General features: G+C 39.8%; 1 protein-coding gene across 2 annotated transcripts; it reads left to right on the top strand.

Moving 5' to 3' along the window:
* The first annotated feature begins 1280 nt into the window (after nucleotides 1-1280).
* Nucleotides 1281-24682, top strand: hgfa (hepatocyte growth factor a). Of its 2 annotated transcripts, none has more exons than XM_026147716.1 (18): nucleotides 1281-1528; nucleotides 5169-5328; nucleotides 5488-5600; nucleotides 6186-6300; nucleotides 11297-11439; nucleotides 11605-11725; nucleotides 11877-11995; nucleotides 15076-15247; nucleotides 15367-15500; nucleotides 16427-16520; nucleotides 17624-17763; nucleotides 19559-19591; nucleotides 19834-19942; nucleotides 20044-20118; nucleotides 20780-20917; nucleotides 21072-21178; nucleotides 21293-21426; nucleotides 21777-24682. In XM_026147716.1, the coding sequence occupies exons 1-18, from the start codon at nucleotides 1465-1467 to the stop codon at nucleotides 21942-21944; spliced, it is 2139 nt and encodes a 712-aa protein (XP_026003501.1). In that variant the 5' UTR covers nucleotides 1281-1464; the 3' UTR covers nucleotides 21945-24682. The 2 variants fall into 2 exon arrangements, with proteins under 2 accessions (XP_026003501.1, XP_026003500.1); XM_026147715.1 differs by having other exon boundaries at nucleotides 15349-15500.

Raw genomic sequence — 24682 nt, 5'->3', positions numbered from 1 at the left:
CCTGACCTCCACTCAATCTACAGCAGGCGGTGCTGGACCAAGGCCAGGAAGATCGTGAAGGACCTCAGCCATCCCAACAACAGACTGTTCTCTCTGCTGAGGTCAGGAAAGCGATTCCGCTCCCTGAAGACCAACACAGAGAGACTGAGAAGGAGCTTCTTCCCGCAGGCGATACGGTCTCTCAATCACACCACCACACAGTACTGACCCACACATACAGTTCTTACACACACACTGGACTTTCTGGACTTTGGTTTTGCACAACACTGGTCACTATATTCTTCATTTCCGGTTAATACTTGTACAGCTGCTGTTATTGTGTATATATTTATTTATATTTAGATTTCTTCATACATTCTTATATAGTTCTATATTGTGTATTTTGTTGTACAGTTATTTTATTTTCAACTTTAATTTATATATTTATCTTTATCTTATTCTTCCCAGTTAAATTTACCCTTCATTCTAATTTGTGTTGTACAGTTATTTCATTTTTAACCTTAATTTATATTTTATTCCTTCCTAGTTAAATTTACCCTTTTTAATTTTTCATGTTTATTTCCTTTCTTATTCATAGCCTTTTCCTTTTTTGTTTTCTTTAGGTCACGAGCAGTTGTCCAAGCATTTCACTACATATCGTACTGTGTATGACTGTGTACGTGACAAATAAAATTTGAATTTGAATTTGAATTTGTATCATTTTATCTTTTACCTTAATCACAACAATTTAGCCATAGATCATGAATAAAGGTCCTCACCTTGGCCATGCAGAGTAGTGTTAGATCATAATTAGTTGCAGTCACGGATTTCTCAGCAGCAGATGGTCCAAATGCAAAAGTTAGTGAGTTGTCTGTTTTTGGAAATGATGCATAAAGTATTTTTAAATGTAGCTACTAAAAAATTGTTAATAAATGAGTTTAATGTAGTCGAGTAATAAGTAGTTTATATGAACTTATAAATAAATATAAATAGACTGCATCCTGCATGTCGATGGCAGATTAACAGCAGATCTATAAAGCAATATTAAGTTATTTCTTTACAATTTATAAACTTCTTTTTAAAGTTAAAGGTTAAATTCTACACAGCAACCACCAAATGAGTTGCCAAAAACGGATTATATGTAACATTAATTCGTTTTTCTTTTCCTTATTTATTGGTTGACAGTAGAATGAATGTAATCCATTGCTTCCGTTTAAAATTGGAAATTTAAAAAAGAACGGCATCTGGTTTTAATTTGAAATGATTAACCGGAAGTCGTGCTATTTGCCCTGCTGCGCTTGACAGCAGATAGTACAAACTTGAGAAAAAGGGGGTTGACCCGAGGACGTGTGGGTTTTTGGGAAGGTGACATCTGTGTGAGGAAGATAAGTCTTCTGCTCACCATCAGCCACTCAGAACTTCAAACAAGCTCCGAGTGCGTCGCTCTCTTAATCCGGATTCTAACTTGCACCCAAATCTTTAACCATGAGGACATACGTTTGGATTTATCAGGCTTTGCTCTGTGTTCTGCTCACTATTGTGGATACAGGTAGGACTTGAACGGTTCCAGTGGATGATAAATATCTGCACGAACTGGCTGAAATCTGATTGTTTTCCGTCTCTGCTTTTCATGCTTTCAAGTGAGAAATGAATAGAGAAATTGAGAATTAATTAGTGAGAGTGAAGAAACTTGCAGGGGAAAAATTAAAAGTTGGAAATGGGAAAGGTGGAGAAATTCTATGTTATTTTTTTTAAAAGGGGGATTCTGACAGTCGTGATTTTTGCTTGAAGTTTGTAGCTGCACTTCGTTTTGTACAAATAATCAGTTTTTAATTGCACACCATGACACTTCGTGCTATTGAATGACCTTGAACACAGACCTCCTTCAGAAAAGTTCCTGAGAAAATAATAATGACTTACGTTGTTGTTTTTTGGTTTGTTTATTTGTTGTTGTTGTTGGTTTTTAGAAGGAATCAACTTTTTATAAGCAAATAGTTCAAGAGTTCACATTGGTGTGATTAAAGTTTCTGTAATTAAGACGGGATCTACAAGTTTCTGCCTCCACATTGAGGACGTGCACGGTTCTAAATTCCAGCTTCAAACCCGTTCCAGCGCACTTTTTTGGAATGACTCTGCTTCTTTGTCATGAAAATCTTTCATTGGTCGTGGTCCTTTTAGTAATAGACACTCCTGTGTCTGTTGGGCTTATGCCAGGTATAGAGAGGATGCCAGACAGCCTGGGGTTCACACACGGCAACCGGTCTTGTAAACGAGCACCGTGCGGGCTGCTCCTATGTTCACCAAGCGCTGATTATCTGGGGGCTGTCCAGAGTCACATCCGCCCCGCTGACATCTGACCACTGAATCCGTAGTTACCACCTCCAGGGGTGCCGACCCTGACATCTGACCGGCCCGGAGGTGAGGGGAAAGTAATGCGCGGCCCGGACTTTGGCTGGCCCTTTCGTGCGTTTCTAGAGAGAGAGATGGAAAAGGTGTGTGTGCGTATATGTGTGAGGGAGGGGAGGTGTGTGTGTGTGTGTGTGGAGGGTTTAACATCTGGCTGCTGAGCCCACTACCACATTTTGCGCTCTCTGAAGCAGATGTAATGTCTGCGTAATTCCCAGACAGAGGCGCACCTTTAACCTGTTACTTTCCTGTTGTTCATGTAATACAGATTTTCGTCTGCACTGTCCTAACATTTATATTCTTTATAATGATTATTATTATTACAAAGTGAGGTATTGTTACATAGGAAAGCGTGACTAAAACGCTTATCCAGCTGAGAGTTAAATTCTTTGCTCAAGGGCACCTAAGTGGAAGTTTCTGAGGTCAGAGTGTCGGCATTTCACCTTAGCTATCTGCATTTTTCAAGCTCAGCTAGATACTCCGAGCTGTTCCTCTAACCTGCAGCTGCCTCTTCTTATTAAATCTGATGTCTTTCACTCACTGAGCACCTTTTATTATAATCTTCAACCTCAGCAAATGTTTAGGATTTGGAGATAGCAGAAAGCTGAGTGCAAGGAGAGGAAGAGACTAAGTGAAATCTAATTGAGCAGCTTGGCCAGACATCAGGGCTGAAACAACACTGTGATGCGTGCCAGATGTGGTCCAGTGGAGCCCAAAAACATTAATAACACGTCCTCCCCGAAAACCATTTTCAACCACGAGGAGCCTCTAAACGCTCCACAGTTTACAATATCCTAAGTACACACACAGCGCCATGTGTCGGATCTTGGCACAGGAGCGTGTAGCTGTAATTCAGTAGCATAAGATCTTCCGGTGTGATTTATGTTGCACTTGCTCTTAATTGTAAACTCGAAACTATTGTGAGCAGACACACAACCCATCTAAAGATGTTCAGAAGCGTCTTTTACAGAAAGGTTTCATACCGCTGAAAGACGGGATCTTAACTTTTTCCAGTCCGTAAAAATGAATGATTTGCATCACTAGGGGGATTTAGGCTTTAAAATATGGTTTTGTCCTGCTTTTGAACCCAGTTGGAGCTCATATGCATCATGCCACATTGTTCCGATAGTAGAATTTCCTTTTGATGTACTTCTTTCTAGGAAAAAGCTCTCAACAAATGCCTATAAATAAAGCAAGAATGAATTGTGTATTTGAAGCGTTTCCATTTTTCCACATGAGCATCCAGCCAATTGCCAATAGCTGAGAGACTATGCATAAAATTTGATACATAAAATTTTACTATATTGTAGAAATTATGAGTGATGTTAAAGTTTTCCTATGAAACAAGATCTGCCCCACCCCCCGTTGGTTTTGTTTTTTTGGCTGCCCAATCTGCTCATTTAAAGCACCTCAGACTGATGCAGGGCTTTGCTTCCGGCCACTTTTCGTACTGATTTTTTATCCTGAAACATAACCTGACTTACCTGTTACTTCAGCTGAGGCTGCACATTGTATCTAAAGAATTGCAGAACAGCTGAGCTTGGAACAGCTCCGGACTTGCACAAAACACTTCAGTGTGTGGATGCTGACGTGCCAGCAAACACAAGGCTTGAAGCAAACTATATTTGAAGGATGTTTTCATCATCAGCTGGCCACCCAGTTTACTGGATGATGGGGAAATAATTTCATCTTTTCTCCCTGTTTGATGCCAACTCGCTGAAACCAGCCGTCACGCTGCCTGATAACCTCAATGGTGACACCATGAGAAAACTTTAGTTCTTGGTAGTAGCTCCTTAATAACAGCACTAATATTAGAGCAGTGCATGACTAAGGTTTTATACTTTGTTAATGAAGATGCAGTATAGAAACCAAGATCCCTGGCCCACATCAAAAACAGTGGTTACAAATTGGCATACACAATTTGTGATCCATCCGATTACCAGAACGGCCCAAATGCTATTAATACCCCTGAGTGGAGTGAGGCTTTAAATGCTAATGGCTTCAAAGAACAATGCCACCTCAATGTCTTATAAGCAGCTTTCACAGAGCTGAACATTGTGCATTCTCATACGAAGATATCTGTGACCAGTCTTCAGGTGCAGAACAAAATATGTGGTGCTAGAAGCTTTGTGTTTTCTGCTTGTAGTCCAAGCAGTACTGAGCATCACCTTTAAGTGGACCTTGGTTACAGGCAGGTAAATATTCAATGTAGACAACAAAAGAGGGATTACATTTGCCAGCCCTAAAATAGTATTATCCCCAGGGGTCATCGGACTGATGACTCCTGATGATGGGCTAATGGGTTCCCAGACTGACCACTGATTAAATCAGTCCTTGCCAGCCAGCACTTATACAGTGTTCACAAGGACGCCAATGTTTAAGGCTTACGTGCAGTCATATTAGAAGACCCTGAAAAAAATCTCTGGGGCAAAAGTAGTTGCCAGCTATATATTATCAAAGTCCAACAATAAAACAAAATTGGTTTACAAGTTAGATATGCAACTTTTATGGCGATATTAATGATATTTAACCTCTTAAAATCCAAAAGATGAGCAGTGATTTCATCTAGGGTTAAGGATAAGGTTTCAGCCAGATGCTAAACTATGAAATGTTGTCATTGTAAATTAAAAGCCTTGGCTTTTAATCGAGGATGCTTAAAAAGATGTTAAAAACCAGAGAGCAACTCCCATATGAGGTGATCCTTGGCGTAAACAGGCTTATTATCTGATCTAATGGATGTTTTAACATGTGCAGATCTCATGTTGTGTCCTTGTGTTTTGCAGGTTGCTGCAGAAAGTCTCGTCAGTTATTACAGAGGTATGAAAAGACTGAAAGCCACATGCTGGTTTGCACAGACTGTCCTCAGCTCCCATTGATACGAACCAGCAACTCAGAGGAACGCTGTGCCCGGAAATGCAAAGTGAAGAAAAACTTCAACTGCAGGTGAATTATATTTTGTTCCTGTGTTTATCTGATTTCCCGCACATGGTTTTTTTTTTATAACCAGGTTTCCTCAATCCTCTTGTTGTCCTTCTGGTATTTACACATTTTTCTTGTTTTATCAGTTGTTTATCTCTCAACTACTTCCTGGGTGTTTTTCAGAGCCTTTAACTTTCAGCGGCACAGCAAGAAATGCCACTTGCTTCCTTTTGACCGTTTCACCAACAATGTGCAGAAGCAGGCCAGCATCAACTTTACTTTATACGAAAAAAAAGGTAAATGGCAAAGCCCCAAAAAGAATTCGATGTAATTCGCTTTTGTTTTTTTGTTTTTTTCTCATGAGAACATTCAGGTGCGGGGAGGTATTTACACAGGCAAAATGTGTAATTGCTGATTGCTCCTCAGTTTTTTAAGTCTTTGGTTTCTCTGTTGATGCAATAAAAGGAACCGAGCCACCTCTCCCCCCCACTGTTTAATCACCCCAGCGGGGAAAGTCGCATGCAAAAGCACGTCAAAGACCTAAGTGGAATATAAACAACAAAAAATCATTGCTTACAGTCAGAGCGCAAAGCTCTCTCAAGAGTCAGCTATGGAATCTAGCACTTTAGACTGCGCTACAGAATTTACAAAAGCTCCCTCCGGTGACATTTAATGAACTTTAGGGAGTCGTCTGTTTAGGGAATAACACACAAGCTGGGATCTACTAAATGCTGGCTGTGAAAAAACAAAAATACAAAATGTACCATATATGGGAAAATAAATTCCAGGAGGTCAAGGCTGTAAAGGCAAATTAACTTTTAATTGCAGGAATTATATCTGAATTAACACATATACTTTTTTATGCCTTTGCTGTTATTTAGATTACATAAGGGAGTGTATCACTGGCACCATGGACAACTACAGAGGAAGGAGGTCATGGACAAAGTCAAATATCACTTGCCAAGCTTGGTCAGATAATAACATCAATGAGCACACGTAAGTCATCTCTCTTTTTTTAAATTTATGCCTTTATTGGTGAGCAATCACAGATACAGAGAAGGAAATGCAACTGAAAGGGAGCAGCGCAGCCCCATCTGGAACCTACCATTTCGGCTGATGTGATTTACGCTATAATTGGGATGCTCCGAGTCCCGTCTTTTACACAGGGAAGTCAATAGCAAGTGCATTTTTCCATTCAGATCGTGTTCGAGGAAGAAGAGTTACTTGTGATGCCTTACTCAGCTGTACACCAGAGGGTTTTTTTTTAAGGAAGAGAACATGTTAATCATTCACTTCCCCTTACCAGATTCTTGTAGATTTGAAACAACAGGCTTCAAAGCTTGCGTCTCTAATCTCCATGCTTCCACCACCTTCCTGGATGCTCCTTCTCTGTGTCTGACACTGAACAGGCCTCGGAAGCTGATTTATTGATGTTCAGTTCATCCCCTTGCACCTCTGGGGTTAAGGGAAGGCGGAGGCTCAGAGACAGTTGAACGTTTATCCAGAGTTAAGTCAGATTTCTTTCAACACATGTAGCCACCTCCTCCCCGGTGGGGCTGTTTATTTTTTTTGGAGCACTCCAGACCATCAGGTGTATCCCCGAAGATGTTTTCTCCCAGGCACAGCAAGGCAAAATCAGTGAATTTGCAAAGATGGTTCTGTGCCAGGGCCTCATTAGTGGTGCTCGTTAGTTATAAGATATTTTAACTGCAGCTAAGGCGGCGGGGTGGGGGTAATAATAACCGTTTGAAGAAGTGCAGTGTGAAAAAAAGTAGAATGGAGGTAAAAATGAAAGAAAGAAGGTGCAAAGACTTATAGACTGAAGTCATGTTCTGTCTGATGTCCAGCTGAGCTCACAAAGCCACAATATTACTGAGAGAAAATACAAGGTCAGTAATACAATCAAGAGAATGAAATGTTGATCCATTTTTACCCCCCTTCTTCCACATTCCCCTTAAGTCCTATTTTCATTTCAAGAAGCAGTTATTCACATTCTGAATCCTTTGTCATTGTTTATTTGGCACATGGTCCCAGTCTCCTTCTCAGTTAGAAGGGGACTTCTACCGTTTTGACTTTCGGAGGGTCACAGGGAGCTTACTTAAGGAAGATTTAGTGGGTTACCTAACATGGGACTATCCCGCTGTGTGAGAATTACCACCATAATGAACCACGCACCATTTGAGTTTCAGGTAACTATTATTTTCACGCTTGACTGATCAGTGTGGGGCAGGGGTGATTTCTCAGGAGGTTCCCTTCCCGGAAAGGGACTTCCACCTGTTATCTATATTTAGTGTTTGAACCAAGGCTCCGAAAGAAATGTGCACTGATGTCCAGCCAAGCGTGGAGAATGGAATATTTTTCTTCGTATTAATAATAATAGATAATATTGTAATCATTTATCTGTACCCCTAGGGACTTTCTTTTGTTTTTCTACTAATTTTTCCAATGGGATGTCAGTGAATGCTCTCAGCTACAGGCACACGCATAGTTACAGCTTTGATTTATGATTTTCTTGAATGGAAAATATTTAGCATCTTAGTAGTTTAACCTTTGAAAGTTTAACCTTTCAAAACATAGGGAAAAAGAGATTAGCAACACGCTGCACAGAGATTAATTATTCTAAAAAACAGGGAACTATTTTTCTGTTTTCGAAAACATTTATTTAACCTCCTAGGACCTGGCATCCATAAATGTGGACATCACATTTTGGGTTGTCTAGACCAAAATACTAAATTTTGCTCTACAAGGGCCTCATATCCACTTACGAGGACATTATACTGCCACTGTTCTACTGAAATTTTAAACAAATATCCTCATATGTGGATCTCATTTTTCTCAGAAACAAAAATCGGGTAAAAAAAAAATTTTGGTAATTCTTTGTTTTTACATTCATCGGGTCCCAATATGTCCAAATATCAAAGAGAAATTAAAAATGCATGCCATGGAAGAGTTCAGGTCTTAGGAGGTTATCAGTGCGGTAGCTAAAATTGTTAGCTAATCATTTGGCAGCTAAAATTGTTAGCTAATCATATGGAAACTGATAAAACCAGTGAGAGTAAAAAATAGTCTTTGGCTGAAATAGATAAAAGTATGCATTAGTAGTTGGCTAACAGTAGACCTATCCACGAAGTAAAAATTAATAGGCCTCAGTTAGAATGCTAAATGATACATTTCATGATAGTGCTATTATTAAAGAAAGACTGAACAAGTATGGCTAGCAGCTAAAATTATTAGCTAATAATATGGAAACCGATTAAACCAGTGAGAGTACAAAATAGTCTTTGGTTGAAATGGATAAAAGTATGCATTAGTAGTTGGCTAACAGTAGACCTATCCACAAAGTAAAAATTAATAGGCGTCAGTTAGAATGTTAAATTATACATTTCATGATAGTGCTATTACAGAAAGACTGAACAAGTATGGCTAGCAGCTAAAATTGTTAGCTAATCATATGGAAACCGCAGTGGTTTTGCAAAGGGGTATCTGAACAAACAACAAGACTTCTTAAAAGGCATCTGAGACCAAAGAGGAGACTTTGTCCAAAATGCAAGCTAGCAAGAAACTAGCAACAAAACCTCATACTGATTGTCAAGCAAAATGGTGGTGATGATGGGGGCTCTTGAAGCCACAGCACCTAGGCACCTTGCAGGCTGCGACTCAACTATGAACTTCTCAGTATATCAATTAATTCAAGAGTCAAATATGAGACCATCTGTATGACAGCCAATGCTTGTCTGAAACAACAACAACAATCTGAAGCATAGCAGCAAATCTACAACAGAAAAGCTGAAAAAGAAAAAAAAATCAAGGTGTTACCATGGCCCAGTCAAAGTCCAGATCTCAACCTGAGTGAAATGCTGTGGCGAGTCCTTAAGAGAGCTGTACATAAACTGCAAAACTCAATGAAGTGAAGCAACACTGTAAAGAAGGGTGAGCCAAAATTCCTCCACAACAATATGAGAGACTGATAAAGTTATACAGAGTTGTTGTTGCTAAAGGTGGTTCTGCAAGCTACTTAATGGTGGAGTGTAGTTAGTTTTTCACAAGACTGCATAGATTCTTGTGACTACAGTGAGTTTGCTTACCATACAAATTGGAAACAGAAAAATACAGCTGTGCATGGTTGATTTAATTATTAATTAATGAGCAATGCTGTAGGCGTAGATGTGCTGGTTCACAGATGTTGTCACATTTGGATAGCGTCAGGCCAAGCCAGACTAAGCTGTAGCCATATTTAAAAGATGAGACTGAGTTCTCATACCCTCTCTGAAGTAGCAAATTTCTTTAATTTTATATCATTTCCTTTCGGCACAGAGTTTCCCATTGCACCTTGCTTCCAGAAGTAATTATTTATGCACAAAGATAAATTGTGTCTTGGTCTGCTTGCTTTAATCTCCGACTGCTTTATTCTTCGGATGCTCTAGTACTAAATCACAGCATTGTTCCACCAGGTGTGGGTATTGATAGACATTTTGCAGCAGTTACTTCAGGTCTAGATTTCATCTTGAGTGTTATCCCAAATCCAGCCAATATGTTTAGTCGTCCCCGAGAATGAAGCATGTGCACATAGTGTCTGCCTGTGCTCCGCTGGGAACAGATTTTGGCAAGGAGATGAATAGCTGGTCAACATCTGTTAGCACAACATCATTATGACTAACTTGCTCCCATGCTGGGTCCTTTTTACAGAGCTTCAGCAGATGCAGACTTTTCTTTCTTTTTGCAAAGTGAGTAACCTTGTAATTCCATTTATAAATTAAGGATATTGTATTATGATCGAGATACGGTCTATTGAGCTTTTGATTTACACTCAGCAGATGTGAGTTTTGGCCCGTGGAAACTGCTGCTTTGGAGGGGAACAAGTGTTTTTGTTTTAGTTTGGGCTACATGCATAAGTGAGAACTTGGTGTATGGCCTGTTATATTTTGACACATGTAGGTAAAACTATGCATTTTAATGGTCCTCCCTTTCGTTCTCCTTTGCACTCAGCTTCTCTTGACCAAGTCAGATGCCTGTGATTTCTCCCACCTCTGGGCTGACTGATGTTGTACATTATTAGAGAAATCTTGCATAAGCCTCTGGGCACAAAGGGGAAAGCAGAGCAGACTCCCTTAAGAGTCATTGCCTGAGGTAGTTTTTAGACAAGCTGCTAAAGGGAGGGTGGCCTCTACCTCTTTTACTTTTTTTAATTGTTCCTGCAAGTTGTTTCTTACGTCATTAGTTAAACAATGAACTTATTCCCTTTTGCTCACTCCATTAAGATTTTTGTGTGTACTGGAATCAGTCTCTTCACTTGTTTCTTTTCACCTTTTCTTCTGCCTTGCTTCAATGTCTCCCTGGGTGGGAGGGGGGATAGTGGTCGGCATGTATCAGGGAGTTGCTGACATACCGGCTTTTGGTCGCCTTGCCACGAAAGAAGACAAATTTCCCACACTGTCGATTTAGTATGGGAATCCCCAGACTGTACAGACTTGCTTGGACGGTCCGGGTTCTGTTTCTTAAAGTCTTGTTCACTACATGGAGCCATTGGGGATTAGGTTTAAACATGTTCACAGGGCAGCCAGCAAAAGACCTGCATGGGATGCTCCAAGTGGTGCATAACGGTGTTCTGTGCTATTGGAGATTGCTGTGCTGTGACAGTTTCGCTGCTTCATACTTGAAGGAGGGGAGATGTGGTTGGAGTCACTAAGGTGATTGTGCAGGAGGTGCAAATCTGGCTAAAGCAGGCATATTGATGCCTTATTTGCATAAGATTGCTGCGAGAGGATGTAAAATGTAACCCGGTCTTGCTATCGTATTTCACAGAGCGGAGGCATACGCCGTAATGTAAATGCCTTTTGAATTTATTTGGGTTGTTACTGAGAGCACTAGCGTGCAGGTGTGGTACTGTAAACAAAACCAGAGCAGTCAAGTGTGCAAGTACTCCCAGAAATGTATTTATACAGCTTACAGTATCAGGTAACACTTTCAGTTATGTGTGTCTACACCCCTGTAGGTTTTATCCAGATAGGTACCCAACGCAAGACCTGAGGCACAACTTCTGTCGGAATCCTAACAACGATCCCGGTGGTCCGTGGTGCTACACCACAGATCCCAATGTACGAGCTGAGGAGTGTGGCATACCACAGTGTTCAGAAGGTGAGACCCATGAAGTATTAGCACTAGAAAATAAGATTTAAACAAATAAAACCAAAGGAGATTTATCCGTTGCGTGGTTCATTTTTTTCTAAAAGACACGATTCTTTTTCGATTTCCTTCATAGGCAAAAGAACATTTTGATAACTGTTGCTTCTTTGTTGACAGATGTCTGCATGACATGTAACGGGGAGGATTACCGGGGCAAAATGGACCATACAGAGAGTGGCAAAGAGTGCCAGAGATGGGACTCGGCAAGGCCTCACAAACACCCCTTCCAGCCCAAGAAGTAAGCTGCAGATCACATAGTAATCTTTCTCACAGATAACAACAGCACACATCCATGACACAGGCTTAAAAAAGAGAGGTAAATCTCATGATTTGTTATGGCTTACTTAAATCCACCTTCTTTTTTTAACATTCTCTGTCCCTCTTTTCAGGTATCGGGACAAAGATTTAAAGGACAACTACTGTAGGAACCCGAATAACCGCCTCCGTCCTTGGTGTTACACCATGGATCCCAAAACTCCATGGGAGTACTGTAACATCACTGTGTGTGGTAAGAGACTGTGCACTGTATATACTCCAAATCTGAGGCTAGGGCTTTGAGGACAAAGTCTTCAAACAAACTGAGAGCAACAAATTATTGTTTTACTCGGATTTATGACTTTATATTGGTTCAAAATGCATTACCCTTGCAGCATTTATGTGTCACACATGTAAGAATGTAATACAGGATTCAGAAGTGAACATATGATTGAGCAAGCTTTGGTTTTTGGATTTGGTTTTTACCACAAGCAAGTTGTTTAAATGTTCAACAGGGAATCGATACATACAAGTTTTGGTGTCTTTGGAGCAGTTGTGGTCAACTGAGCTAAAAAAAAAAAATGGTCCCCTTCTCCCCAGCAAAGTCTCAGGAGACTTTTGTTTATCCGGATGGTGTTTTCATGTGGGCGTTTGCTCCAAGTCATTCTACCTCAGCAAGGGACATTAAATAGGCTGTTTGCAAGAGGGCAGTTATAACTTCACAAAGCTTGAAGTGTTTTACTGAAGCCATTTAGGGCTATAAAGTGGAGGACTACAATAGAGGCTGTTATGCCAAAATACCGCACATTGCAATCGGAAAGTCTAAAAGTTGTTTCAGTGGTGTAAACATTGATTGCAAAATGATGCAATTTTATAGAGAAATTAGAGAAAAGACCTGAAATAATGCACAAAGAGCAAAACAGTTGCATATGCTTCCTTACAGGGCATGTTGGGTAAAGGGATGATTTGTTGAACAGGAGAATGATGGATGTGAATTATATTGCGTGGCCATAAAAGTAACACTTTTTTGGTGGGCTCTTATTTTGATGCCTTAACTTTCACATTATGGCTGTTGCCATCTGCCGTGATTTCCCACAATCCAAGATTAGACAAGAGATCGTAGTTTTACGCTAGCAAAGCACATTCGTATGAGTGCATCTAACAGACAGTAGTATCTTTGTTCTTGGTGGTAAATACAATATACTTAGAACAGACTTCTTGTATAGTCTTTTAGTACAAGTAAGCACACTCCGAAACATATTTGTTGTCAGATATCTGCATAAAGATTATGTTAAAAAAAAAAGGTCCTCCCAAACTCTAGCAGACAGATAGAAGTGTACTTGGCACCTGTTTGTGGCTTACATCAGCCAAGCCCCTTGTAATGCATAACCTTGAGCCTTTATACAATTTAAACAGATGAGCAGCAAAGTGGAATCGTTGCCTCACAGCAAGAAGGTCCTTCCACCGTCAGGCCGGGGTCTTTCTGTGTGGAGTTTGCATGTTTTTCTCATGTTTGCATGGTCTTCTCTCCGGGTACTCTGGCTTCCTGCCTCAGTCCAACGACATGCAGTTAGTGGGGTTAGGTTAATTAGTAACTCTAAATAGCCCATAGGTGTGAATGTGAGTGCAAATTGTTGTCTGTCTATGTTAGCCCTGCAGCACTGGCGACCTGTCCAGGGTGTACACTGCCTCTCGCCCTAAGACAAGTGGGACAGGCTCCCCCCCATCCCCTCGGCGAGCCAAAGAGAATGGATGGATGAATGGAGTTATATTTTTAAAAAAAGGCCCATATATTTGTCACAAAGGGGAAAATTATATATATAAAGTTTGTTTTTGTTTTTTTACACCAGGCAGTAAACATGACGTTAAGCATGTTAACATGTGTGCCTTTGACTGATTCATTTTTGGACCCAGGAATTGCAGTTTTTGGCATCTTTGCGTTGCCTCCAGAAGTTGGATCTAAAATGTTAAACAGTGAGCTTAAGAGGTGCTAGTAGAGATATTTGCTTTGACAGTTCCTACTGATTCCAGGTTTTGCACTAAGGAAACCCTTCTGGGGTCATTCACTGATCAAAAATGACTGTCCTGGAAGATGGAGAAGGTGGAAATCTGAGTGATACTAGGTATGAATGTGCATTTTATAACAGACAGGTATAGCTAACTGGGTTGTGCAGATGAACCATTTTCCCAAAGTCTTCTCCAGGGGCCTGGGTTATAGTCCACGCTGGACCCTTTATTGCACGTTGTTCCACCCACTCTCTCTCCCTATAAATATATGTATATATAATTCAGTAATTAAAGTATGTCTCTGTTATACACTGTTGTATTCTGGATGTTAGTTAAACTTTTTTTTTTTAGTTTTGTCCCATACGGGGACAAGTATATATAACATGTTGCCTTTATATATAATTGAAAAGACAGAGGGAAAATGAAATCAATGGAAATTAGAAAAGATGTTGCGAAATTGGAGAATTTGCATTGAAATATTCCCATATGCACACCCACAACCTCACAGAGCATCTCTCTTTGTCTCTGTCAGACACATACACGCATTGACTTTACTGTACAGGTTATGATTTACAGCGAGCATCTGCATTTGTCCAGATGTGTGTATCCCTCAATGCCTGCCCTTAGAAAGATAAAAACCACTGACCTGTGCTACACTGTGCACACAGATACTGGCATGCATTACATCAAGCCAAAGAATCCTTTTGCACACGCCTTCTCGTTTCAACCTCGAAACATTCCCTCGCCTCCTCCATCTTCCCCCATCCCATTTGTCAAAGGCTAAAGAAACAAAGACAGAAATCTGGAAATTGCTCACTGTGTAGTGCTACCCCTGCACTGCTATGCGGAACACCAGAATTCCATCTAAAGATGTTTGGAATAGTCTGATAATATAGTGGATAATATCGACCAAATCAGACTGGGTTTGTTGCCATTTTCTTTAGTTGGCCTGCAATAGAGAAATTCACAGGAATCATAATGTCAGTGTTTAATTTTGAAGCAAAGGTATAAATAAGATCAGGCTTCGAGCTCTGCGACTTGTTCTGTCAGCAAGTTAACCAACTTCTCATTGTTGTGGATGTTCATACGTGAAAGAATGTCAGGCACCACTGGTATGAACACACAGTAAGTTTCTATTACTATACAAGCAGGGGGAAGGGCTACTGTTTTTGATCATCTGCCTCTAGGTTAAACATGACACATTCTTGTAGGGATTAATATTCTCCTCCTTCTCTTCCTCCCTCATTCCTGACTACAGTTTGCTTTTTCAGTGACTTTCTCTTTTTCTGCATGCTTCCACCTTACAATGACATTTATCTGTTTCAGGTTCAGACCCTACCGAGGACTCCGATGTTGAAGTAACAACTTCCTGTGTCCAGGGAAAGGGCACAGACTACCAAGGCACAATGAATGTCACCCCGGAAGGTGTGACATGCCAGCGCTGGGATTCCCAGTTCCCACATAGCCACTCATTTCTTCCGCAGAACTACAAATGCAAGTGAGTAACAGCTGCTTCATAGCTGCTGACAACATGGATTCACTTCTCTCAGGAATGTCAAGAAGAGTACTTGATCATTGGCATCATCATTTAAATTGTAGTTTGTGTGTGTGTTATAGAGACCTCAGAGAGAATTACTGTCGCAATCCTGATGGTGCAGATTACCCATGGTGCTTCACTACAAACCCTAATCAGAGGATAGCCAATTGCACCCACATCCCCAGATGTGGTGCAGAGGCTACACAAAAAGCAGGTAAATTCTATGAAAATTAATTTCTGAGAATTGCTCAGTGTTTTGGGGAATGCAGTTGTTTGCTTTGTATAAAAAAGGGAGTAACAGCAAGCACAGCCAATCGTGTTTATTTAGTGTTTTAAAAAATGTATTGTAAAAACAACTTAGATTCTTGTCATCACTTTTGAGTAAAGGTTATGGCTCAAAGCCCGGTTCATTTGACATAAAGCCAAAATCGGCTTTGTTAAATCTTTTTTTGTTATATCAGTTTAAAGAAATACATTCTAAAGTGTTCAATGTTGTTGCTTTTAGACAGGGCCAGATTGCTTTCTTCAGTCTTTAATTTTGAGAATATATATTTGCAAAAGTGTCGATCTTTTCTTCTAAAATTACTAGAATATTTTAAAAGTAAATAACAAAGTACATTCAATCAATTACTAGGAAATTTCCATGTTGAATTCCAAACTACAGATGTTTTAAAAGAGATGTCATGCTTTTGTAAAGTAGAAGAATACTGCTCTCATAAGACTGAGCCACTTGGCAAAGGGCTGCCCAACGAATTCCATTTCATGCAAGAATAACAACACCAGACTTTGGCAATAGCTGCTCGTTGTCATTTCCCATGTTTCTCTGCTTTGCATTTTGTAGAACACACACGTCTCAAAGCAGCCAGTCAGTTTGCAACTAAAGACCCTTCTCTGATTCTATTTAAGACCAGAAATAATGAGATTTGGGAGACACCGTTTACACAGAGACCCATAATATTAAATGGTCCAAACCACAAAGACAAGCATAGACCCAAATTCTTTCTCTGTCTCTGCAAGTACATGAATTTGTGTTTGTGAGTATTCCACCAACATGAAGAGGTGTTTAACCAGCTGTTGGGCTCACTAAGCTTCAGCGCTTTAACAAAGTCATCTGAATAATTTTATCCTGTTCTATCTCAGAGTGTTATGAAGAGAATGGAGAGACTTATCGGGGCACTTTATCCATAACTCGATCGGGGATTCCCTGTGCAGACTGGTCACATCACATAAACAGGTAATGAAATAATTTGTTCTGCAAAGACTTTTGTTGCATTTCTGTTGTTGGCTCCCAGTGCAACTCCAGCCGTACCGAGCAACCCTGCAACTGTTTCCTAGAGAGATTGACATTCTTTTCAGCTCACTTGATGAGTGTTTGTTGATAACTTAGCTCCCATTGCCTTGTGAAAATCCCTTTCAAATGAATGAGGCTAAGCACTGAAAACAAACAGCAAGAGGAAATCAGGGGTTCCACAGGGGTCAATACCAGGTCCAATTATTATTCATCTAGCTGACGAGAGGAAACCCGAGGGTGCTCTCAAAGTGACCCATACTGGGGGAAAGACTGCCCGCTCCAAGGCCGTTACTTCACGCTGAAGTCAGCCTGTTGGAATTACTTAATTTACAGGAATTTTAAAAGCCAAAATGGCACAGACAGATGGACATGTTCCAGAGCCGACCCTTGACCCCAGGAAGTGCTTTCTTAGGAAAGTAGATCAAAGCCAATCAGCTCCCTCCCGTAGAATGCAGCCAGCGAGTCTACTCTGTTCAAGGCTCAGGGTCATACTAGGAAACATGCTCAGAGCTACAACATTGTTTAACATTCTCCTGGGAAGTAGAATTGTTTTCACCCCCTTACAAATTATCAGTTGATTAGAATCCTTTTTGTGTGCGCGTGTCTGAACTCTTACCAAGTAACTGTTTTTTTACGGGTATTGTGGATGGCTTAGATGACACACAATTAGATATAAATTCCTACAAATCAGAAGCAAAACTGCATCATTCCATAGAGGATGTGGTTCCTGCTGGTCTGAACCCTGCTGAACGCTTAGACTGCATACTTTTGAACTCCCATGAGCACTCTTCGCAAAACTCTGCGTTTCCTTCTACAGGCTAAGCAGCAAATGTTGAGGATTCATTGCATTATAGGAGAGCCAGAGTCAGAATTTTCTAGGCATTCCATGGTTACTTTCGTGTGTATGTAATATATGTGCCTGACAGCATTTGTGCAACTCCGTGTACACATGTGCCCACCTTTATGAGATATGACCCAGTATTAGTTTTTGTCTTTCTGCAAAATAACACATGGGATATGATAATCTGTATTTGTGTGTTTTACAGTGGGGATTCTCACTCTACGGTGTCCCATGTAGGGCTGGAGAAGAACTACTGCAGGAACCCAGATCGCGACAGACACGGCGCTTGGTGTTACACCAGTCCAAATAACCGCCTGGCCTGGGATTACTGTAAACTAAAACACTGTGAGTTCCTTAAATAAACATTTACCCTATGTAAGTTTCAGTAAGTAGATAATATCTGTGTTTACCCAAGTAGAATGAGAATGAAAGATATCTGTGTATGTGTGTATGTAAATGTGTAGTCAGTGCCAATATATAAGCTTTGAGAGCCAAAGACCAACAGGACCACAACTCATCCATACTAATACTAAATACTCACACATACTAAACAAGTGTGATATAACTGTTGACTTTCCAGAACAGATGGATGTTTATTATATCATCCGGTGGTTTGGAGGCCACAGCTTTGAAGCCACAAATATTTAATTTTGCCATATTGGGCTTTTTGATGTTGGATGTGATGATATTTGGATGAGAAGGCAGACCTGCAGAGCTGCCAGCTAACACTAGCTTGGTTTGTAATTGGTTCTGTAATTCACTATATTAAATGAGATGCTATTATTTGGCTAATGACAACAAGCTTAAAGTAAAAACTATGTACCCGAGTGACTTTAACTGCAGCCAAACCCAAACATAGCAAAACAGCATCATTTCTGGCAGCCAACTCCTTCCTAATGCTTACATTTAAGTCATAAATTTGATGTTTATAACTTGGGTAATATATAAAAAGAAACACCGCCATACAGTCAGTGTAAATGTTAGCTATTAGCCATCAAATCATTTTCATTCTTTGCTGTAAATGTGTTTATTTTAGCTTCAAAGTTGGGCATTTAACATGGGAGTGTATGCATGCACAATGTAATAGATGGATCACTTTTGAAACCTCAAGATGAGTGATCACCATCTTGGTTATGAAAAAAGATGTGATTATAAAGGGTGGGTCTGACTTAAACCACAAGCTTATTGGCTAAAAAGTTTTAGCTAATGACTTTCTGTACTGGGTTCATTTTTCATACCCAGAAGCTACATCCATGTTTTGTACCCTCTTTGGCCTTTGCGGATTGATTGGCTTTCTGAACCTGTCTTAAGTGGCCATTAGAGCAACTGCAGTTTTTGGCACTTGGGCATTACCTTCTTTTAAAAGCTTTAAAGGCTGCTTAGGAATATATGTCCCTATTTAATTTTGTGCTAAGCTAACCAGCAAGGCTGTGTTAGGTAGCCTGTAACACCCAGGAGAGAAGCATTGCTCGCAAATCAATAACATGGCTGTCTTTAAAGGCAGAGAAGCTTGTTATGAAACTGAGGGGTACTAAATGTGCTTCCTTTTTATCAAACAAAGAAGAAGTTTTCAGAGCCTTTGGGACTGTTTAAATGGGACATCTGAAAGAACATGTAATGACATTTAGAACAGAAGAAGTGCTGATATGTGGGTGTAGTACATTGAAATAACACAAGTGATTTAGCTTCGTAGCGTTTACTGACTTCAACCAAAATATCATAATTGTTTTCTTGCACAGCTTTCTGGGCGGCTTACGTAATCTGTTCGCTGTGGTTTAGTCCAATTGGCAGAGAATGCACGATGCTCAAACAGCAAACAGATGCGAAAGTCTGTTGCCATTTCATTTGAGAAAACACACACTTGGGCCACTGGACCCTGCATGTTCTTTGGCTGGTTTCAGTGAAGCTGCATTGAATATTTTCCATAATGTAAAACACGTCTTCCGTGAAGTTTTAAGGTCTCGAGCAAATCTATTTGTTGCGGTTGCTGACTAATATAGCCTCCAGCAATTATTTAGATCCAGAGATAAGCCTTTATAAAGTATAAAAGGCTGTCATATTTACTCAGGTTTCATGTTTTGTATGTTCCCTGCTGCTGTGGGGTGTATGTTCATATTGTACTTTGCTTTACTTACATCAGGTGATTCAGCTACAAAGGCTCCTCAGACAAATAGTGAGTATGTCTTTTTCTTTCTTTTTACCAAAAATGGTCCTCTTTCTCATGTGCTTATCTCTGATCTCCTTCCTTTCCTCTGTAACTCTCTCTCTCTCTCTGTAGATCAAGTCAGTCTGTTGATATTTACCTAACTGAACAAATAGTTTCCTTTTGAAGTTTTGATAAATATTTTCCAATGGAAATGTTAAAAAAAACTACATCTGTCTAACACACAGTATCAATTATATCTCCTTGCTTAGTTCAAACGAGGCCCAAGATATCATGCTTTGTGCACATAAACACCAGAATAGTTGGAGGACATCAAGTGCGAGGTACAGATGGCAGCTGGGTTGTAAGCATCCAAAGACAGTAAGTGTTTTCCAGTCTTTGTTCTTTAGAAGCCTAGACCTTCATCCATGTTTATGCTGTGTACTGTGATTGATCCATTTTTCCTTCTTACCTTTTCCTAGGAAGGTCCATTTGTGTGGTGGCTCACTAATCAGAGAGAACTGGGTTTTGACAGACCAGCAGTGCTTCACCTCCTGGTAATTTCTCTCCCTTTTCAGACTTTACTTTACTTTCTTTCTTTAAAAATGCTTCCATTGCTGCTTCTATCTATAATTGCTTAAAGGCTGCACAGCGTACTGCCAGACAGACTTGACCTGAGATAGGGACCGCATGTTTTGGACTGCTGTTTAACCTGCAGTTGCTTATGTCAGAACTAATCATATTGTCCTTTTGCAATGTCTCTGTCATGTGTAGTACTGGCTTTGATTTAAAAAAAAAAAAAGATCCCTTTTTTCTGTAGTAATCTGCAATGCTGCAAGTAATACATATGGTGTAGATCAGCAGCTTTTAGCAGATATTTTGATTTAGCGGGGAGCCTCGAGGTGCTTGAGGCCTTGCCTTTTTTTTGGCTTTTTTCTCTATGAAAAAAATACACATTTGCCATTCAGGAAATGTTATTTTAAGAAAGTAAGTGTATTTTTGAAAAATATCAAGAGCTAGTGGAATGTGTTAACTAAAAAAAAAAGTAGTATTTGTAAAGACAGTTTTGTGAGATTTGTTTAAAAGAGAGGCTGCTCTAGATCTGGGCAGGATTTCCTATTGAATCCGGTCAGTTGAATCATCGTTTGGCTGTAATCCACTGTACGACTCAAAAAAAACTGTATGACTCTGTCTTACACTGACTCTTGTAATCATCAGCGTTCCAGATCTCCGGGATTACAGTGTGCAGGTCGGTCTGCATCACCTCGATGAGTCTAAAAACCGACCGCGACTACGAGTCTCTCGCCTGATCTGTGGCCCAGACGGCTCCAACCTAGTAATGTTGAAGCTAGCAGAGTAAGTGCTCAGTTAGTGGCTAGTGTCAGCTGATTTATGCTTCTAGTTAAAGAAAAAGACAGTGATAGAAAATACTGTGAGTGCTTTAAATTTAAAAAGAAAGGTCGTGCAACATGCTTTGGCTTTTATTTGTGATGATTTCTGTTGGTTCTAGTCCTGCCCCTGTGTCTGAAGGTGCATCCACCATTCATCTTCCCGTGAAAGACTGTCGCATCCCTGAAGGCACCAACTGCACCATGTATGGATGGGGGGAAACCAAAAGTACTGCCTTCTTTCAACCACATGCTGTTTTCCATGTTATTTTTTAATGACAAAAAAACCCACTGTTCCTTTTACAAATTGCTTATTGTGTTTTTTGTATCCTTCTCTGTGCAGATACTGGACACGATGAAGCCCTTAACTCTGTAATCATGCCGATGGTGGACAACGACATGTGCTCGCACATCAAAGAAGACGCCGGGGAAAGCAGAATATGTGCTGGCGGGAAAAGGGGAGAAGGCGTGTGTGATGTAAGGATCTCAAATCGCCAAATGCATCCTGAAGCAAAACAACATGGATGTGAACTGAATGCTCGGTGCTTAAAGGATCATTTCACCACAATTGTGTAACAAACACCATTTATTGGAACTACTTTCTACTGAAGAAATAGTTCCCTTTGTTGAGCAGCAGGTGTTTTAAAGAGCCAAATAACACCTAAGCCTTTTGAAGCCAGTAAGGCTTAAATGGAAAAATATGTTTGTTTTGTGGGTGAACTGATATTTTAAGCATTATATTATTATCATTATTATTATTATTACTATAGACTTGCTTTGGTGTAATTATTGCTAATCCACAGTCTGTCTTTATTTTGTTCTTGCAGAGGGACTACGGTGGCCCACTGGTTTGCCAGGAACATGAGCGCAAAGTCATAATTGGTGTGAGCATCCAAAGGACAAAATGTGCCTCATCACAGCCAGCACTTTTTGTTAATGTTGCTTTCTACTCAGAGTGGATATACAAAGTCTTCAGACTTTACCCGAATGTGTAAAGAAACTAATGGAGTGGTGTGAAAAGCAACCCACAGGGGACTACCATAGCTTGCAAGAGCTGACAGAGGAACTTGGGCCACAAATCTCCAACATGGATTATTGGGTGGCATACAGAAAACGACTGTATGATAGTGACAAGTTTGGATTTTATGGTGGAATCTGTCGCCATCTGTAGATGACATAAACTAGAAATTGGAGACTGGATGCATCTAATTGGTTCTCACCCATTCTTCGATTTTGCAAATGAGGAGATCTCGGCATTTTCGAAATCAAAGTCTTGTGCACATAAACGGAGTGCAAATTGTTTTTTTTGACATGTTCAGAATTTCTGAAGCCATGCAAACAATGACAGTGAGGAGGACACTTGTGATTCAGTATTATCTCCTGGAATATACTTGAACCCAACTCTTTGGTGGTTATCACTTTAGGTAGCCTTCATTGACTGGGACCTTTTCTTTTTTTTAGATGAAGAAGAAGAATTTTTTTAAGTGTCGAGCTGGTCTTTTTACCTTAAACACAAGCGATGTGGATTGACATAAATGTGGCCTTCATGACATAAAAAGGTACTTATCTGGTATTAAGGTGATTATCACAGCAACTAAAGGTGTCCATGTCCCAGAAAAGAAAATATATGCGTGAAAATGTCATTACAATCTGCCTATTATGTTCCCTTTGTGAAAATAGCCTTTCAGCCTGGCAGTGCTAATTGTGTGCAGTAGCTGAACTACCTTTTCCCCAGTTAGCTGTAACTATTAGTTTTCCCCATGAGAGGGTCTAAGTAAGACGGAGCAAACTGCTCCAAATCTTATGCTAATATTTGTAGCATGAGAGAAAGAAGAGCCATGCCAAATATAACATGGCTATTTGGTCTCCAGTTTGGAGGGAACTGTGGCCCCTGGCGGGCTGTGTGTGGTCAGTAGGATATTTTATAGGTTTTGGGGTTTTTTTGTTTCATGGAAAGCGACTCTGTATGTGGATACCTGCAGATTTGTTTTGTTTCTGCTGTGCTGTATAAATTTATAGGTCTTATAGATCTGGAATATTTTTGGGTCACTCGGTAATGTCAGATTGGCTTATTTGTGCTTAAGTATGTTTAATATTTAAAGAGACTGGTTGCTTCTAAGTAATGTATATTTATTTTTCTAAATGAAAAAAACTGTTCCAAAACGAATTTGTAATTCCACATGATATTTTGATGATAATTTCTTGTTTCGAAGAATTACAGACTTTTAAATAACTGTGGCGTAAACCTGACATTTAAATAACACAGACCAGAGCAGAATATTAGGTACAATATGCCTCATATGGCCAAACTTTAAAATCAAGGATCTTTGTTTCATGGTATTATTTTGCCCACAGGTAAATTTTGAATCTAGGAGGATGGGGGATATTTTCTTAAGGCAGTGATAGTTGAAATGGGGTGAAGGAGACAGACTACAATTTAAGTTCACATTCACTCCTACAGCCAATTTAGCATCTCCAGTTAACCTAATATGGAGGAAGAGGAAGCTGGAGCACACGGCGAAAACCTACTCAGGTACAGGCTGGCTGGTTGATTTGAACCTGGGATGTTCTTGCTGTAGCACAACTACTGCAACCACTCTTCTATACTTTATTTTAGCTCGTAAAAGGACCTGACAAGAGACAAGAGTTGCCGATTAATCCAGTTTTCGCTCATATTAATAAAGCTTCTTTGGGCTGATCCCTTATAAGGGGTCACTACAGCGGATGGATATGCATATCTGATTTGACACATTTTCCTGCACCCTCTGAGGGATTTGTGTGTCCTCTCAAGCTCAAACCAGTGATCTTTTGTCTGTTAGGTGAATATGTTAGTCACATTTTTTTCTTTAACATTGATATTAGTTATTAATGGTGTTCCACGCAAAGGGATAAACAAGATGAACAAAATCATCAGGGGAGGGGAAAATCCCTACATGAAAAATCAGAGCATAATTGACTTTTGACACTTTCAACTTAGCATTACACAGATTAGAAAAAATAAATATGTGGTTTGCTTACAAGACTCTCATTCCCACAACTTTAGAATAACCAGAACCTAACCTAATGATGCCCCAAGTGGCCTTGTGTTTCTCAGCTATCAGCAGCAAAGTAGCTGTGGGGATGTTTGTGCATGTCGCAACAGCATTTAAAACCTAAAATTCTAACTCTCAGTTCTAAGATAACTGCTGTAAATATCATGTTGGAAATGTTACAGTAGAGTCACAAAAAATGATATATTTGGCTGTAAGTCAATGGGTTTTATGTTCTAACCAGTGAGTAAGTCATTTGGCCAGGATTCACAGGAATTCTTGTAAAGAAACAAACGGTATTCAGTATCATTGTATGAATGCAAGCCTTTAATAGTCTCACACAGGTTTCCAATCAAAGTGAAGGTCTGTAAAGTGGCTAATTTATGGAAAGGTAACTTCCTGAAAGGCTGATTAAACAGCTAAAACCAATACTCATGTGGCAGATCATGAACCACAACGAATGCTCTTAAGGTGCCGTTGCTGTTATTTAATTTTCCCTAATATAAAAAGCCTCATACAAATTGTAATTTTTGTAAATATCATACTTGAGTATTTTTATTCCTTGATCATTCTGTTCAAATGTTTGTATACTGTAAAATATAACAGCTGCTATTTTGTGTTAGTGATTTGTTTCATATTGGTGATCTTTCCCAAAATTTGTAACCCTTTGTAATTTTCCTATTTTAATAAACACCTTAACATTA

This window comes from Astatotilapia calliptera, chromosome 17 (assembly GCF_900246225.1).
Source record: "Astatotilapia calliptera chromosome 17, fAstCal1.2, whole genome shotgun sequence".
Lineage (NCBI taxonomy): Eukaryota > Metazoa > Chordata > Actinopteri > Cichliformes > Cichlidae > Astatotilapia > Astatotilapia calliptera.
Note: the sequence above shows the minus strand (reverse complement) of the source record. Positions and strands in the feature narration are given on the sequence as shown.

Coding starts and splice junctions, on each gene's coding strand:
- hgfa (XM_026147715.1), top strand. CDS start 1,465: ATGAGGACATACGTTTGGATTTATCAGGCTTTGCTCTGTGTTCTGCTC. Junction 11,440..11,604: donor CATACCACAGTGTTCAGAAG/GTGAGACCCATG, acceptor CTTTGTTGACAG/ATGTCTGCATGACATGTAAC. Junction 21,427..21,776: donor GGGGAGAAGGCGTGTGTGAT/GTAAGGATCTCA, acceptor TTGTTCTTGCAG/AGGGACTACGGTGGCCCACT.